This window comes from Oncorhynchus masou, chromosome 9, assembly GCF_036934945.1.
Source record: "Oncorhynchus masou masou isolate Uvic2021 chromosome 9, UVic_Omas_1.1, whole genome shotgun sequence".
Classification (NCBI taxonomy): domain Eukaryota; kingdom Metazoa; phylum Chordata; class Actinopteri; order Salmoniformes; family Salmonidae; genus Oncorhynchus; species Oncorhynchus masou.
This window is the reverse complement of record NC_088220.1, coordinates 12398299-12414431: the sequence shown is the minus strand read 5'-3', so window position 1 is coordinate 12414431 and position 16133 is coordinate 12398299. Positions and strand designations below refer to the sequence as shown.

The following is a 16133-nucleotide window of genomic DNA, read 5'->3' as shown; positions in this document are numbered from 1 at the left end:
GAAAAAAGACAGCTTTGATTATAAGGAGTTCATCATTTCGCATTCCTCTGCCCAGCACATGATAATTGCCGTCTTTTCATGATGATATAAGATTGTTCCAGCATGTAGGACGAATGTGGTTGGTATCAATGTGGCGACTGTTTGTCTAACCCAGTCCGACATCACTGCCAGCTGGTCTTCATTTGCCTCTTGTTGCAGTAACAGGGCAGTCCACTAGATGGCTGTAGTTGAACACTGAACATCTCTACTAACTTGTTGGTAATCATGTTTGCTGTGGGCTCTTTTTGTGCTGAGAAATAAAAACTACAAGACCCATAAGCAGATGATCACTGGGGCCTATTCAGGATGCAACTTTATTTTACCCAGGAAGACATAGAAATGTATTGTGTTTCTCAAGTAGAATTAGGGAATTGTGTTGTCTTTGTTTCCTTTCTGCAACGTCGTGAACATATAACCCCACTGAATAGAACACACCTTCTGGAATAGTGAGGTACGGTATTTATTTGGTAAGTAGACATATGAACTCAGATAGGATAAAGTATTGATGAAGCTCAATACTTCAATAGATGGTAACACCTTACCTGAGGGAGAAATATACTTTTTTTTTTTTAATGAAAATTGAGTCAGAAATTGGCACCCTATTCCCTATATAGTGCACTAGTTTTGACCAGAGCCCTATGGGTCCTACTCAAATGTAGTGCACTAGAAGGGTTTGGATGTCATTTTGGATACAACCTGTATGTGTTTCCCTGTCCCTTATAGAATACTTACGATACAAATCACATGATGCCAAATAAAGACCCAGTGAAGTGGAATATAGATAGTTATACATGGTTTCATTTGTTAGAATTTTAAAGAAGCATGATTTGTTTTGATAGAATATGCAAAGTATAATGCATTTTATATCTACAGATATTGTGTTATATATGAATGTCTGTAGAGTATGAATGATGTGTTATTCAGAAGAATTATGACTTATTTTGACAGTGTTAAACATACTAGTACATTTACTGAAACTATGAAAGAGTATATAACAGTTAACTGAAAAGAGAGAAAACCAACAGTCTGAAATGTACATTCAGGATCAAACCCTAGCTTGAGATCAGGGGTTGTAACGTAATCCACCCTGGGGAGACCAACTGACCCCTCTCATTGAAAACCAACAGTCTGAAATGTACATTCAGGATCAAACCCTAGCTTGAGATCAGGGGTTGTAACGTAATCCACCCTGGGGAGACCAACTGACCCCTCTCATTGAAAACCAACAGTCTGAAATGTACATTCAGGATCAAACCCTAGCTTGAGATCAGGGGTTGTAACGTAATCCACCCTGGGAAGACCAACTGACCCCTCTCATTGAAGCCATGAACCTCAAGGCCGACTGCGGTACTGAAGGCTGTTGTTTCCAGAAAGCAGGATCTCCCATTATAGTGAATGGGAAAATGGCAATCTTCGTTGTCAATATTAGAGAAAAAACTAAAAAATAGCATTCAAACACAACCATGTTACCAATAATTGCTTATATTAGAACAGATGTGTGTCCTTGAACTGATTATATAAAACAAAAAATACAATTGTACAAAGAAGTTATAAGGATAATTGAGTTGCTATGGTAGCCTGCAGTACCCTGGTCGGCCTTCGGTTGCAGGCAGCTCTGACCTCGTCTCCAACGTCCCTTCCTGGAGTAGTTCAAACTGTGCATGTTATGTCGACATACATATCCCCAATGAGACGGCACTTTAGCAAGCTAAAACCAACTTCCTAACCTTCAAATGCGACATTGAGTCTTCACATAGGAATTAATGGTGTGACATCATCGACGGCTTTGCCCATTCATGTACAGACAATGGTTGGTCCTCTAGTAAGGTTTTTGTGATATATTGAACCAGGGCTGGCCCTAGCGTTTTGGGGCCCCACACCATGCAGGTAAAACATTTTATTGGGCCCCCTCTTGACGGCACAGATAAAGCAAATTTAAGTTTTAAAGTACATTTCCTGAAATTCAACGCATTTAGCTATGGGGCGTAGAGAAAATGTGGTTTTAAATCACATTTTATCAAATTCTACACATTTTTCTTCAAATGGGGCAGCCAGAAGATCTTGCAGATTTAAAGCAAATTTCCAACAATTCTACAAATACTGCCAGGGGGTGGAGAGAAATGATCAAGTTTTAAAGCAAATTTCCTACAATTCTACAAATACTGCCAGGGGGTGGAGAAAAATGATCAAGTTTTAAAGCAAATTTCCTACAATTCTACACATTTTGCCATGACTTATGATATCTGAGTGAGACTGACTGACAACATCAATGGAGGTCCCCTGGAGTTCAGGGTACAAGCCTGGTCATTAGTTGGCCATGATTACTATAAGGTGCAGACAGCTGGCTAACTTACCAATCTAAATAAATGTTTGCTGACAAGGGCTAATTCAGACTGACACTGCTGAAGCACTAACAAAAACTGCTGATTCACTAACAAATTTAAAAATGTCACCTTGTGTATTTTACTTTAACTCTCAACATTAAGTTGAGACCCTGACTGAGCCCCCCCCCCAAAAAAAAGTACCTTGTGCCTAGGGCCTGCCCTGGGTTGAACCTCTAGCAGGAAGTTTTGTGATAGGTTGAACCACTTGCAGGGTGTTTTGTGATTGGATGACCATCTAACAAGGTGCATTGTGATAGGATGACCCTCTAGCAAGGTGCATTCTGATGGGATGACCCTCTAGCAAGGTGCATTGTGAAAGAGGATTGGCTGAACTATGCCTGTGAGTATCTTGGGCACGTGAACGCTGACGATCTCAGAGATCATCTCTGGATAGCTGACTCTGGTGGGCAGAGACTGGGCCTGGATAAACAGATCATAGGTGAACTGGTGCAGCTTCCTCACAATCTGAGAGCGAGAGATAGAGAGTGAGAGAGGGGGGGAGAGGGAGTCAACTGTCAGTAACACCAAAGCAGGGGGGGTTGAACAAGTCAGGGGTTAGTGGTCAGGGGTAGAAGCAGGGCCGGCCCTGGGTATAGGCGACATAAGCTGTTGCTTAGGGCCCCCGGCCGCTATGGCCCCCAACCCCCAAAAATACTTTAGGAACTCAGTTGGGGTCTAAACTTACTGTTGAGAGTTATAATAGTAGAACACCAAGAGCTGTTGCTAGAACGTGCAAAATTCTGACCGGATTACGTAACGAACCAAAGTTGTTCTCTTATTTTACCTCGTAGCGGTCGCGAAGGAAGAAGGATGCGTCATATTAGGGTGTCTAGCTATAAGTTCAACCTGATCAATCAAATGGATAGGTGTAAGCAATTATGGTTATTCCAAATGCCCTTAACTAGGTGTCTTCGCTAGACAGACATAGAGAGGAGGGAGGAGGAAAGTGAGAAAGAAAGGATGAACGTGAGAGGAGGTGGGAAAAGAATGGAAGACAGACAGAGAGAGAGACAGACAAAGAGAGAGAAACAGAGAGAGAGAAAGACAGCAGTGTAAATGTACTTAGACTAGAGTATTTCAACACCTCTTCTCCTCCAACTTGTGAGGCAATCATATGTACCTACAGGGGAAGGTGGCCAGCCACACAGGAGGGTGAGATTTACTAAGGAGGAGGAGGCCGTGCTGACCAAGATGCATGCTGGCCATTTCGGAGTGAAGCGCATGATTGCAAAAATCAACCTACGCTTCTTCTGACGGGGAATTGTCAAGGAGGTGGACAGCTGGGCAGGTGAAATAACCTTTTATTTATCAATCACATTCTATTATGTTTCAACGTGACATAATGTTTCAATTTGTCACGTTGTGCCAAAAGGTCAGTACCCTGTCTAGCCTGCCAGAAGTTTGAGAGGGCGAAGACTGTGGCGCCGGAGTTGAAGCCCATCAAAGTTGTTTCATCATGGCACTTGATCGGTGAGTGTCCCAATTCAAATTTCGTCCCGATAAGTTGTTTTGTAATGGTTGCTTTATTTGACCACAACAGTATTATAGAATGTGTGTGTGTGTCAGTAGCCTTTACAAATATGAAAATCTGTATACTGTATACTCTATCATACTCTATAATTATCTATCATACTCTATCATTCTCTATAATTCTCTCTAATACTCTATAATTCTCTATCATACTCTATCATACTCTATAATTCTCTATCATACTCTATCATACTCTATATTCTCTATCATTCTCACAGGTACGGGTAAGAATGGATCATCTTCTCTCTAACTCTTTAAATGTTATAATTCTCCCTCATACTCTATCATTCTCCAAATCCAGGAATGGCAACAGCTATCTACTCGAATACTCTATCACTTTACCAAGTAGGTGGAGGCATACTCATTAAGCTCAGTATCAGGAAGAGAATGTGGTCTATAACTCTAAATTCCCTTCTGTAACCCATTATCAAAAACTGCCTATAAACCAAAAATAGATCTATTTGTTTTCTATGATACCTATCAATTATCTATCATACTCTATCACTCTATAAGGATACTCTATAATTCTCTATCATACTCTATCATACTCTATAATTCATCTCATACTCTATGACCGATCATACTCTATAACATCTAACAATTCTCCATCATACTATCATGTTATAGGTTATATTCTGTCACCAATGGTTCTATAATTTTTAGATACTCTATCATTTTTATCACCCTATTTATTTTTCATAATCTATCATACTTTACATATAAACAGACATATTTCAATACTCTTTCATTGTCAATAGATATCTATAATTCTTTCATACCCCTATCATCCTATCATTCTCTATAATACTCTATCATACTCTATAATTCTCAATAATTCTATGAATGGACTCAATCAGACTCTAAGACATGTCACTATCACTTTAGTCCTCTATCATATTGGTATCAGGAATCTATGGGAGAATCATACTGGAAGGTCATTCTCTTTCATACTCTATAATTCCAGGCCTCCACTATCACGGACAGGATCGCAGCTGTTGACTGATACTCTAAAACAATGTCAATGTTTATGCTATCATATATACTGATGTTGTTTGTCTATGCTATTTTTATATAAGGTACTTTCAGATTATTCTCTGAAACCCCACCTGATGTATGGAAGCTATCAACCTATCAGAACTCTATCATACTATTTTCTATCATACTATCTTCAGGCATAATCTATCGGACTGAGGAGGATGTATCATACCAGGTCATACTCTAAAATGATTGTCCACTGTCAATTTATTTTCTGTCCCTCCAAGAGATATGTAAGAAATAGAATAGCATTTATTCCTGTTATCAATCAATGTGAGACTGAACATGGACAAGGCACAGGAGAAACAGAAGGAGAGCTACCAGAGCAGAATGAAGTCAAGTCTGCGACTTCAGGGCATACTCTAGGTTTGCAAGATGGAGGAAAGAAAGACTCACCTGGGAAACCTCACTGCTCTTTCACTCCTAGCTGGGGTCACCGTCAGTTAAAGTGAATATAGAAAATATCAGATAATAACTATTTGTATTTCCACACAAAATAACCTGAAGCTAATTTTAGTTCCCCTAACACTGATATTTTTCTCTTTGTCTTCCTAGGGTCACCTCGGTGGAAGCCAACAATCTTCTACAGTTGGAGCACTTGGACGGTTGACCACTGAAAGCACTGACGCCCTACACTTCAGTGAAGCCCAATAGACAAAGTATGCTCAGCATTGGTTGACAGAAAGAATAAGAAAAGCAAGAAATAGTAGTTATGCTAAGCCTATAAAAATGTACTTCTCCAATATCCTACTCTATCATACTCTATCATTTTCTATCATACTATATCATACTCTATCATTTTCTATCATACTCTATCATACTCTATAATTTTCTATCATACTCTATCATACTCTATAATTCTCTATCATACTCTATCATAATCTATCATACTCTATAATTCTCCATCATACTCTATCATTTTCTATCATACTCTATAATTATCTATCATACTCTATCATAATCTATCATACTCTATAATTCTCTATCATACTCTATCATTTTCTATCATACTCTATAATTCTCTATAATACTCTATAATTCCCTACCATACTCTATCATACTCTATAATTATCTATCATACTCTATAATTCTCTATCATACTCTATAATTCTCTATCATACTCTATCATAATCTATCATACTCTATAATTCTCCATCATACTCTATCATTTTCTATCATACTCTATAATTCTCTATAATACTCTGTAATTTTCTATCATACTGTACAATTCTCTATCATACTGTATAATTCTCTATCATACTCTATAATTCTCTATCATTTTCTATCATACTCTATTATACTCTATAATTCTCTATCATTTTCTATAATTCTCTATAATACTCTATCATACTCTATCATACTCTATAATTCTCTATCATACTCTATAATTCTCTATCATACTCTATCATACTGTATAATTCTCCATCATACTCTATCATTTTCTATAATTCTCTATTATACTCTATAATTCTCTATTATACTCTATAATTCTCTATAATACTATATCATACTCTATCATTCTCTATCATACGCTATAATTTTCTATAATTCTCTATCATACTCTATCATACTCTAGAATTCTCTATCATACTCTAGAATTCTCTATCATTCTCTATCATACTCTAGAATTCTCTATCATACTCTATCATTTTCTATCATACTGCATTTATTCCTGTTATCAATCAATGTGAGACTGAACATGGACAAGGCACAGGAGAAACAGAAGGAGAGCTACCAGAGCAGAATGAAGAAAGGGACCAAGTGCTGCGACTTCAGGGCGAATTACTAGGTTTGCAAGATGGAGGAAAGAAAGACGACACCTGGGAAACCTCACTGCTCTTTCACTCCTAGCTGGGGTCACCGTCAGTTAAAGTGAATATAGAAAATATCAGATAATAACTATTTGTATTTGCACACAAAATACCCTGAAGCTAGTTTTATGCTAAGCCTATAAAAATGTACTTCTCCAATATCCTACTCTATCCTACTCTATCAATCTCTATAATACTCTATAATTCTCTAATTCTCTACCATACTCTATCATACTCTACCATACTCTACCATACTCTATCACACTCATGCTCTATCATGCTCTATCATACTCTATAATTCTCTACAATTATCTATCATACTCTATCATTCTCTATAATTCTCTCTAATACTCTATAATTCTCTATCATACTCTATAATTCTCTATCATACTCTATAATTCTCTATCATAATCTATCATAATCTATCATACCCTATCATTCTCTATAATTCTCTCTAATACTCTATAATTCTCTATCATACTCTATCATAATCTATCATACCCTATCATACTCTATAATTCTCTATCATACGCTATCATACTCTATAATTCTCTATCATACTCTATAATTCTCTATCATACTCTATAATACTCCATCATACTCTATCATACTCTATAATTATCTATAATTATCTATCATACTCTATAATTCTCTACCATACTCTATCATACCCCATCATTCTCTATAATACTCTATAATACTCTATCATACTCTATCATACTCTATCATACTCTATCATACTCTATCATACTCTATCATTTTCTATCATAATCTATCGTACTGGACACATAATATGTGAGATCCACAGATGAACTAAAAACACGAGCACTGCAAACACTCAGAACAATGAGAGCATCAGTGCCTGAACTTCGCAGTCTCCCTATTCAAGTCTCCCTTCTGAGACTGACTGCCTGTTGAGAATAGGTGACAGGCAGAACCCCCCACCCACACAGCAACCCCCTCCTCTATATTGCACACACCAGAATTCAGTATTTTAGTCTATGATTGCCATGTTAGTGTAAAACAAACGAATGACACAACTGTACCAAAAACTATCGAAGTTTATGTATTCAAATCTGAAATATTGCTAGGTTGGTTTTCACAGCTGTTTCACAAGGTGTTCATTGTTGTAAGGTTTCCTTTGATGGTATTTATTTGTTCCACATTATTCATTGTTGTATCCTAGGACCGACAATAAATACATATATATTCAACCACAAGGGTGTACTAATGAGCTATGTGAGATAGAACAACATGAATCCTAAAGGAGGTCTAGTGAAAATATAATATTTCAGCGTAGATAAGGGAAGGGCAGGATCAAATTGAAACATGACGGCCAGACAAGCCAGTGTATGAATCCAACAGATTTGCTTATGAATGAAGTGGAAACAATCTGACTTCCTGGTCTGTAAGGTAAGTAACTTTAATGTGTCAAGCAGATTACACGTTTTATTTGACATTTCCGAAACGTAATAATGTTTAAGACATGGATTTCATGTTGTAATGTTAACAAGGTACCCAAAAGTAGTTTTGAATGAATGTTTTCATTTTGTCAGCTAAATAAAACATGTTTAAACAGCGAAATTGCTGCAGAAATCCTCCTTGTTTGCATAGCGATGATGAAAAGAACGCCATTTAGGCTGTAATTAGGTCATCCCACCGTTGATATAGCAACGGACGCTAACAATTTATCGAATTCCATTGTGACGCAGAAGGGGACACTATTTGGCCAGGGGACATTATTTGCCATGACAGGCCCACAAAAAGCTTGGCTGGCCCTTGGTAGTAGGTCTATACTACCTGCAGAAGGTAGTCCACTGGCTGGGTTAGCTAGGACAGGTGTGGAGTACGGGTTACGGGTTAGAGGTCAGGGGCAGGGCAGTTCTGTGGCTGCCATGGCGCAGAGAGCTCTGTATATATTGTACAGATTTGAAGTTTGTTGTTTTCTTTTTTGATCAACTTTTTATTTTGTTATCTAAGCAAGTTTTGATTGTATATATTGTAGCAATCCTGGGTTTATAAGTGCGGATTTCGACTGCAAGAAGAGCATGTTGTTGCGCTCTGGGCTTCGGGCCAGAAGGTTGAGGGTTCGAGCCGCACTTCCTGCCTGATTCATTACAATATATTGATCCACGGCAGTGCAAGATCGGCAAGTCAGTTATTTTACCAACTGAACTGAGAAGCTCTTTAGCTACCAACTTTATTTGAAACAACAAGAGATGGCAGAGGTTTTCCCCAGTAGTTAATTTCAAGGTGGACTATCGCTTTTGACTGTAGTGAGCTTCATGCCATAAAGCTTAGCAGCTGCATTACTTCACCCAGGTTGGTGCTACATGTTTTTCAGAGGAGTTTCCATGGGAAGAGATGACCTGACTTCTAACTTGTTTCCCCCCTGGATCTAAGCATCGTTTCACCACTGCTCAACACACATCACATCTCGGCCCTTCACCTGGGCCCCAGTCTTCATCTGGACTTCAACCCTTCATCTGGGCCTCAACCCTTCTTCTGGGCTTCAACCCTTCATCTGGGCCTCAAGCCTTCATCTGGGCCCCAGTCTTCACCTGGGCCTCAACCCTTCATCTGGGTCCCAGTCTTCACCTGGGCCTCAACCATTCATCTGGGCCTCAACCCTTGGGCTCCTGAATGGCGCAGTGGTCTAAGGCACTGCATCTCAGTGCTTGAGGCGTCACTACAGACACCCTGGTCAATTCCAGAGTCCCATACAGCGGTGCACAATTGGCCAAGTGTCATATGGGTTTGGCCGATGTAGGCTGTCCTTGTAAATAAGAATTTGTTCTTAACTGACTTGCCTAGTTAAATAAAGGTTACATTTTTTAAATACATTTTTTTTATCATCTGGACTTCAACCCTTCATTTGGGCCTCGGTCGGTAGAGACGTGGACGGGTCAGGTAAGTGGACATGTAGAGTGGATTGGACACAGGATGTGACCTGTTGAACTGGAACCTGCCTCTGTGGATGACTGTGAAAGACTGTGGATGACTGTGAAAGACTGTGGATGACTGTGAAAGACTGTGAAAGACTGTGGATGACTGTGGAAGACTGAAAGACTGTGGATGACTGTGGAAGACTGTGGATGACTGTGGAAGACTGTGGAAGACTGAAAGACTGTGGATGACTGTGGATGACTGTGGAAGACTGTGGATGACTGTGGAAGACTGTGGATGACTGTGGAAGACTGTGGATGACTGTGGAAGACTGTGGATGACTGTGGATGACTGTGGAAGACTGTGAAAGACTGTGGATGACTGTGGAAGACTGTGGAAGACTGTGGATGACTGTGGAAGACTGTGGATGACTGTGGAAGACTGTGGATGACTGTGGAAGACTGTGGATGACTGTGAAAGACTGTGGATGACTGTGAAAGACTGTGGATGACTGTGAAAGATTGTGGATGACTGTGAAAGATTGTGGAAGACTGTGGATGACTGTGAAAGACTGTGAAAGACTGTGAAAGACTGTGAAAGACTGTGAAAGACTGTGAAAGACTGTGGAAGACTGTGGAAGACTGTGGATGACTGTGAAAGACTGTGGATGACTGTGGAAGACTGTGGAAGACTGTGGATGACTGTGGAAGACTGTGGAAGATTGTGGATGACTGTGGAAGACTGTGGATGACTGTGAAAGACTGTGGATGACTGTGAAAGACTGTGGATGACTGTGAAAGATTGTGGATGACTGTGAAAGATTGTGGATGACTGTGGAAGACTGTGAAAGACTGTGAAAGACTGTGGAAGACTGGATGACTGTGGAAGACTGTGGATGACTGTGAAAGACTGTGGATGACTGTGAAAGACTGTGGATGACTGTGATAGACCTTCCAGCTAGAACAGTCAATAGGCTAACTGAAAGATTAGGCTGTTTTAAGAGCGTCATTGAGATTCTTGCTGTAATGAAAAGCTCTATAGTAATTAAATCTAGTATCATTATTATTATCATTAAATTACCGGACGTAGTTGTTTTAGCTGGAACAGACGTTGTGTATAGGCTAGGGGTTAGAGGTCAGGGTTAGGCAATATTACCGTGTGTAGGAAGTCCAGTAGCTGTGTTAGCTGGAACAGACGTTGTGTATGGGTTAGGGGTTAGAGGTCAGGGTTAGGTAATATTACCGGGTGTAGGAATTCCAGTAGCTGTGTTAGCTGGAACAGGCGTTGTGTATGGGCTAGGGGTTAGAGGTCAAGGTTAGGTAATATTACTGGGTGTAGGAAGTCCAGTAGCTGTGTTAGCTGGAACAGACGTTGTGTATAAATTAGGGGTTAGAGGTCAGGGTTAGGTAATATTACCGGGTGTAGGAAGTCCAGTAGCTGTGTTAGCTGGAACAGGCGTTGTGTGTGGTGTTTTTCTCCGTGTTGGCTGGCCAGACAAACCAGCTCCTTGATGTAAGAGATCCTCAGCTCGTCAAAACACTTCTGATTCCTCAGACCCTTCACAGGGACTAAAAGACACAAAGAAATAAGCAGATATTGAACCAGATAATGATACAGTCACTTGGTGTCAGTGTGTCAGTGATGTGACTCACTGATGCTGAAGAGGAGCAGAGCCTTCATACAGAGGAACTCGTCCTGGGTGACTCTGAGCATACAGAACCTCTGGGACAGCAGACGGAACTGGACACAGTGTTCGTACATACTGGACACACGCATCCTCTGACTGGGGGGGGGGAGGAGAGAGACAGACAGACGGAGAGAAAGAGGGTGAGGAGAGAGAGTGTAATGTTAGTTTATTTCTATTCCATTTGGTGACATGTGTTTCCCATGCTAATCAATTGAATTGCGAGGGAGAGTGAGGGGGAGTTAGGATGAGAGGGAGTGAAATTGATTGAGAGAGTGTTGTTACATAACCAATAATACAACATTTCAAATTTCAAACATTTCCCTTGTCTATTGTCGAGAGACAGAGAGAGATTGTCATCAATATTGTATTCAGCAAGACAATAGTACTCACTCGTTAAAGATGAGGTCAGGAGCGAAGTAGAGCTCTCTAGCATCTGTGTTTGTGTAAGACCTCCAGCCCAGAGCGAACACCATCAACCCCAGCCATGAAGACTGGATCACTGACATCTGGTCTTCTACATGCAGCTGTCTGAAACCTACACAGAGAACATCATCAACCCCAGGCATCAGTCACACACAGACCAGCTCTCTCTATCACACCTGGGTTAGTGGGTTGGTACCATGTAGTGGTTAGGTAACAGTAGGATACAGGGTTAGTGGGTTGGTACCATGTAGTGGTTAGGTAACAGTAGGATACAGGGTTAGTGGGTTAGTAACATGTAGTGGTTAGGTAACAGTAGGATACAGGGTTAGTGGGTTAGTAACATGTAGTGGTTAGGTAACAGTAGGATACAGGGTTAGTGGGTTGGTAACATGTAGTGGTTAGGTAACAGTAGGATACAGGGTTGGTAACATGTAGTGGTTAGGTAACAGTAGGATACAGGGTTGGTACCATGTAGTGGTTAGGTAACAGTAGGATACAGGGTTAGTGGGTTGGTACCATGTAGTGGTTAGGTAACAGTAGGATACAGGGTTAGTGGGTTGGTACCATGTAGTGGTTAGGTAACAGTAGGATACAGGTTTAGTGGGTTGGTACCATGTAGTGGTTAGGTAACAGTAGGATACAGGGTCGGTACCATGTAGTGGTTAGGTAACAGTAGGATACAGGGTTAGTGGGTTGGTAGCATGTAGTGGTTAGGTAACAGTAGGATACAAGGTTAGTGGGTTAGTAACATGTAGTGGTTAGGTAACAGTAGGATACAGGGTTGGTAACATGTAGTGGTTAGGTAACAGTAGGATACAGGGTTAGTAACATGTAGTGGTTAGGTAACAGTAGGATACAGGGTTAGTAACATGTAGTGGTTAGGTAACAGTAGGATACAGGGTTAGTGGGTTGGTAACATGTAGTGGTTAGGTAACAGTAGGATACAGGGTTAGTGGGTTGGTAACATGCAGTGGTTAGGTAACAGTAGGATACAGGGTTGGTAACATGTAGTGGTTAGGTAACAGTAGGATACAGGGTTAGTGGGTTGGTAACATGCAGTGGTTAGGTAACAGTAGGATACAAGGTTAGTGGGTTAGTAACATGTAGTGGTTAGGTAACAGTAGGATACAGGGTTGGTAACATGTAGTGGTTAGGTAACAGTAGGATACAGGGTTGGTAACATGTAGTGGTTAGGTAACAGTAGGATACAGGGTTAGTGGGTTAGTAACATGTAGAAGTTAGGTAACAGTAGGATACAGGGTTAGTGGGTTGGTAACATGTAGTGGTTAGGTAACAGTAGGATACAGGGTTAGTGGGTTGGTAACATGTAGTGGTTAGGTAACAGTAGGATACAGGGTTAGTAACATGTAGTGGTTAGGTAACAGTAGGATACAGGGTTGGTAACATGTAGTGGTTAGGTAACAGTAGGATACAGGAATGGTAACACGTAGTAGTTAGGTAACAGTAGGATACAGGGTTGGTAACATGTAGTGGTTAGGTAACAGTAGGATACAGGGTTGGTAACATGTAGTAGTTAGGTAACAGTAGGATACAGGGTTAGTGGGTTAGTAACATGTAGTGGTTAGGTAACAGTAGGATACAGGGTTAGTGGGTTAGTAACATGTAGTGGTTAGTAACATGTAGATAGGGTTAGATACAGGGGTAACATGTAGTGGTTAGGTAACAGTAGGATACAGTGGGGTTAGTGGGTTGGTAACATGTAGTGGTTAGGTAACAGTAGGATACAGGGTTGGTAACATGTGTGGTTAGGTAACAGTAGGATACAGGGTATGTAGTGGTTAGGTAACAGTAGGATACAGGGAATGTAGTAGGTTAGGTAACAGTAGGATACAGGGTTAGTGGGTTAGTAACATGTAGTGGTTAGGTAACAGTAGGATACAGGGTTAGTGGGGTAACATGTAGTGGTTAGGTAACAGTAGGATACAGGGTTAGTGGGTTGGTAACATGTAGTGGTTAGGTAACAGTAGGTACAGGATACATGTAGTGGGGTAGGATACAGGGTTAGTAACATGTAGTGGTTAGGTAACAGTAGGATACAGTGGGTTGGTAGCATTAGTGGTTGGGTTAGGTAACATGTAGTGGTTAGGTAACAGTAGGATACAGGGTTGGTAACATGTAGTGGTTAGGTAACAGTAGGATACAGGGTTAGTGGTTAGGTAACAGTAGGTAACATGTAGTGGTTATACAGTAGGGGTTAGGGTTGGTAACATGTAGTGGTTAGGTAACAGTAGGATACAGGGTTATGTAGTGGTTAGGTGGTAACATGTAGTGGTTAGGTAACAGTAACATGTAGTGGTTAGGTAACAGTAGGATACAGGGTTGGTAACATGTAGTGGTTAGGTAACAGTAGGATACAGGGTTGGTAACATGTAGTGGTTAGGTAACAGTAGGATACAGGGTTGGTAACATGTAGGGTTAGGTAACAGTAGGATACAGGGTTGGTAACATGTAGTGGTTAGGTAACAGTAGGATACAGGGTTGGTGGGTTATGTAGTGGTTAGGTAACAGTAGGATACAGGTTAGTACAGGGTTGGTAACATGTAGTGGTTAGGTAACAGTAGGATACAGGGTTGGTAACATGTAGTGGTTAGGTAACAGTAGGATACAGGGTTAGTAACATGTAGTGGTTAGGTAACAGTAGGATACAGGGTTGGTAACATGTAGTGGTTAGGTAACAGTAGGATACAGGGTTGGTAACATGTAGTGGTTAGGTAACAGTAGGATACAGGGTTAGTAACATGTAGTGGTTAGGTAAACAGTAGGATACAGGGTTGGTAGGTTAGGTAACAGTAGGATACAGGGTTTGGTAACATGTAGTGGTTAGGTAACAGTAGGATACAGGGTTAGTGGGTTGGTAACATGTAGTGGTTAGGTAACAGTAGGATACAGGGTGGTAACATGTAGTGGTTAGGTAACAGTAGGATACAGGGTTGGTAACATGTGGTTAGGTAACAGTAGGAGGTAACAGTAGGATACAGGGTTAGTGGGTTGGTAACATGTAGTGGTTAGGTAACAGTAGGATACAGGAATGGTAACACAGGGTTAGTAACATGTAGTGGTTAGGTAACAGTAGGATACAGGGTTGGTAACATGTAGTGGTTAGGTAACAGTAGGATACAGGGTTAGTGGGTTGGTAGCATGTAGTGGTTAGGTAACAGTAGGATACAGGGTTGGTAACATGTAGTGGTTAGGTAACAGTAGGATACAGGGTAGTGGGTTAGTAACATGTAGTGGTTAGGTAACAGTAGGATACAGGGTTGGTAACAGGGTTGTAGTGGTTAGGTAACAGTAGGATACAGGGTTAGTACAGGGTTGGTAACATGTAGTGGTTAGGTAACAGTAGGATACAGGGTAACAGTAGGATACAGGGTTGGTAACATGTAGTGGTTAGGTAACAGTAGGATAGTGGGTTGGTAGCATGTAGTGGTTAGGTAACAGTAGGATACAGGGTTAGGGTTAACAGTAACATGTAGTGGTTAGGTAACATGTAGTGGTTAGGATACAGGGTTGGTAACATGTAGTGGTTAGGTAACAGTAGGATACAGGGTTGGTAACATGTAGTAGTTAGGTAACAGTAGGATACAGGATTGGTAACATGTAGTGGTTAGGTAACAGTAGGATACAGGGGGTAACATGTAGTGGTTAGGTAACAGTAGGATACAGGGTTGGTAACATGTAGTGGTTAGGTAACAGTAGGATACAGGGTTGGTAACATGTAGTGGTTAGGTAACAGTAGGATACAGGGTTGGTAACATGTAGTGGTTAGGTAACAGTAGGATACAGGGTTGGTAACATGTAGTGGTTAGGTAACAGTAGGATACAGGGTTGGTAACATGTAGTGGTTAGGTAACAGTAGGATACAGGGTTGGTAACATGTAGTGGTTAGGTAACAGTAGGATACAGGGTTGGTAACATGTAGTGGTTAGGTAACAGTAGGATACAGGGTTGGTAACATGTAGTGGTTAGGTAACAGTAGGATACAGGGTTAGTGGGTTGGTAGCATGTAGTGGTAGGTAACAGCAGGATACAGGAATGGTAACATGTAGTGGTTAGGTAACAGCAGGATACAGGGTTGGTAGCATGTAGTGGTTAGGTAACAGTAGGATACAGGAATGGTAACATGTAGTGGTTAGGTAACAGCAGGATACAGGGTTGGTAACATGTAGTGGTTAGGTAACAGCAGGATACAGGAATGGTAACATGTAGTGGTTAGGTAACAGCAGGATACAGGAATGGTAACATGTAGTGGTTAGGTAACAGCAGGATACAGGGTTGGTAACATGTAGTGGTTAGGTAACAGCAGGATACAGGGTTGGT

At 40.7% G+C, this 16133-nt stretch overlaps 1 protein-coding gene across 1 annotated transcript in view; it reads right to left on the bottom strand.

Moving 5' to 3' along the window:
- Nucleotides 1-481: 481 nt before the first annotated feature.
- Nucleotides 482-16133, bottom strand: part of LOC135545529 (androgen receptor-like) — a 32512-nt gene continuing 16860 nt past the window's right edge. Inside the window, exons 6-9 of the mRNA XM_064973187.1 lie at nt 11763-11907; nt 11338-11468; nt 11102-11253; nt 482-2888 (exon numbers count right to left, since the gene is read on the bottom strand). Of these exons, the coding sequence (XP_064829259.1) occupies nt 2721-2888; nt 11102-11253; nt 11338-11468; nt 11763-11907 (596 nt within the window). The 3' untranslated portion in view covers nt 482-2720. The remainder of the gene's footprint in view (nt 2889-11101; nt 11254-11337; nt 11469-11762; nt 11908-16133) is intronic.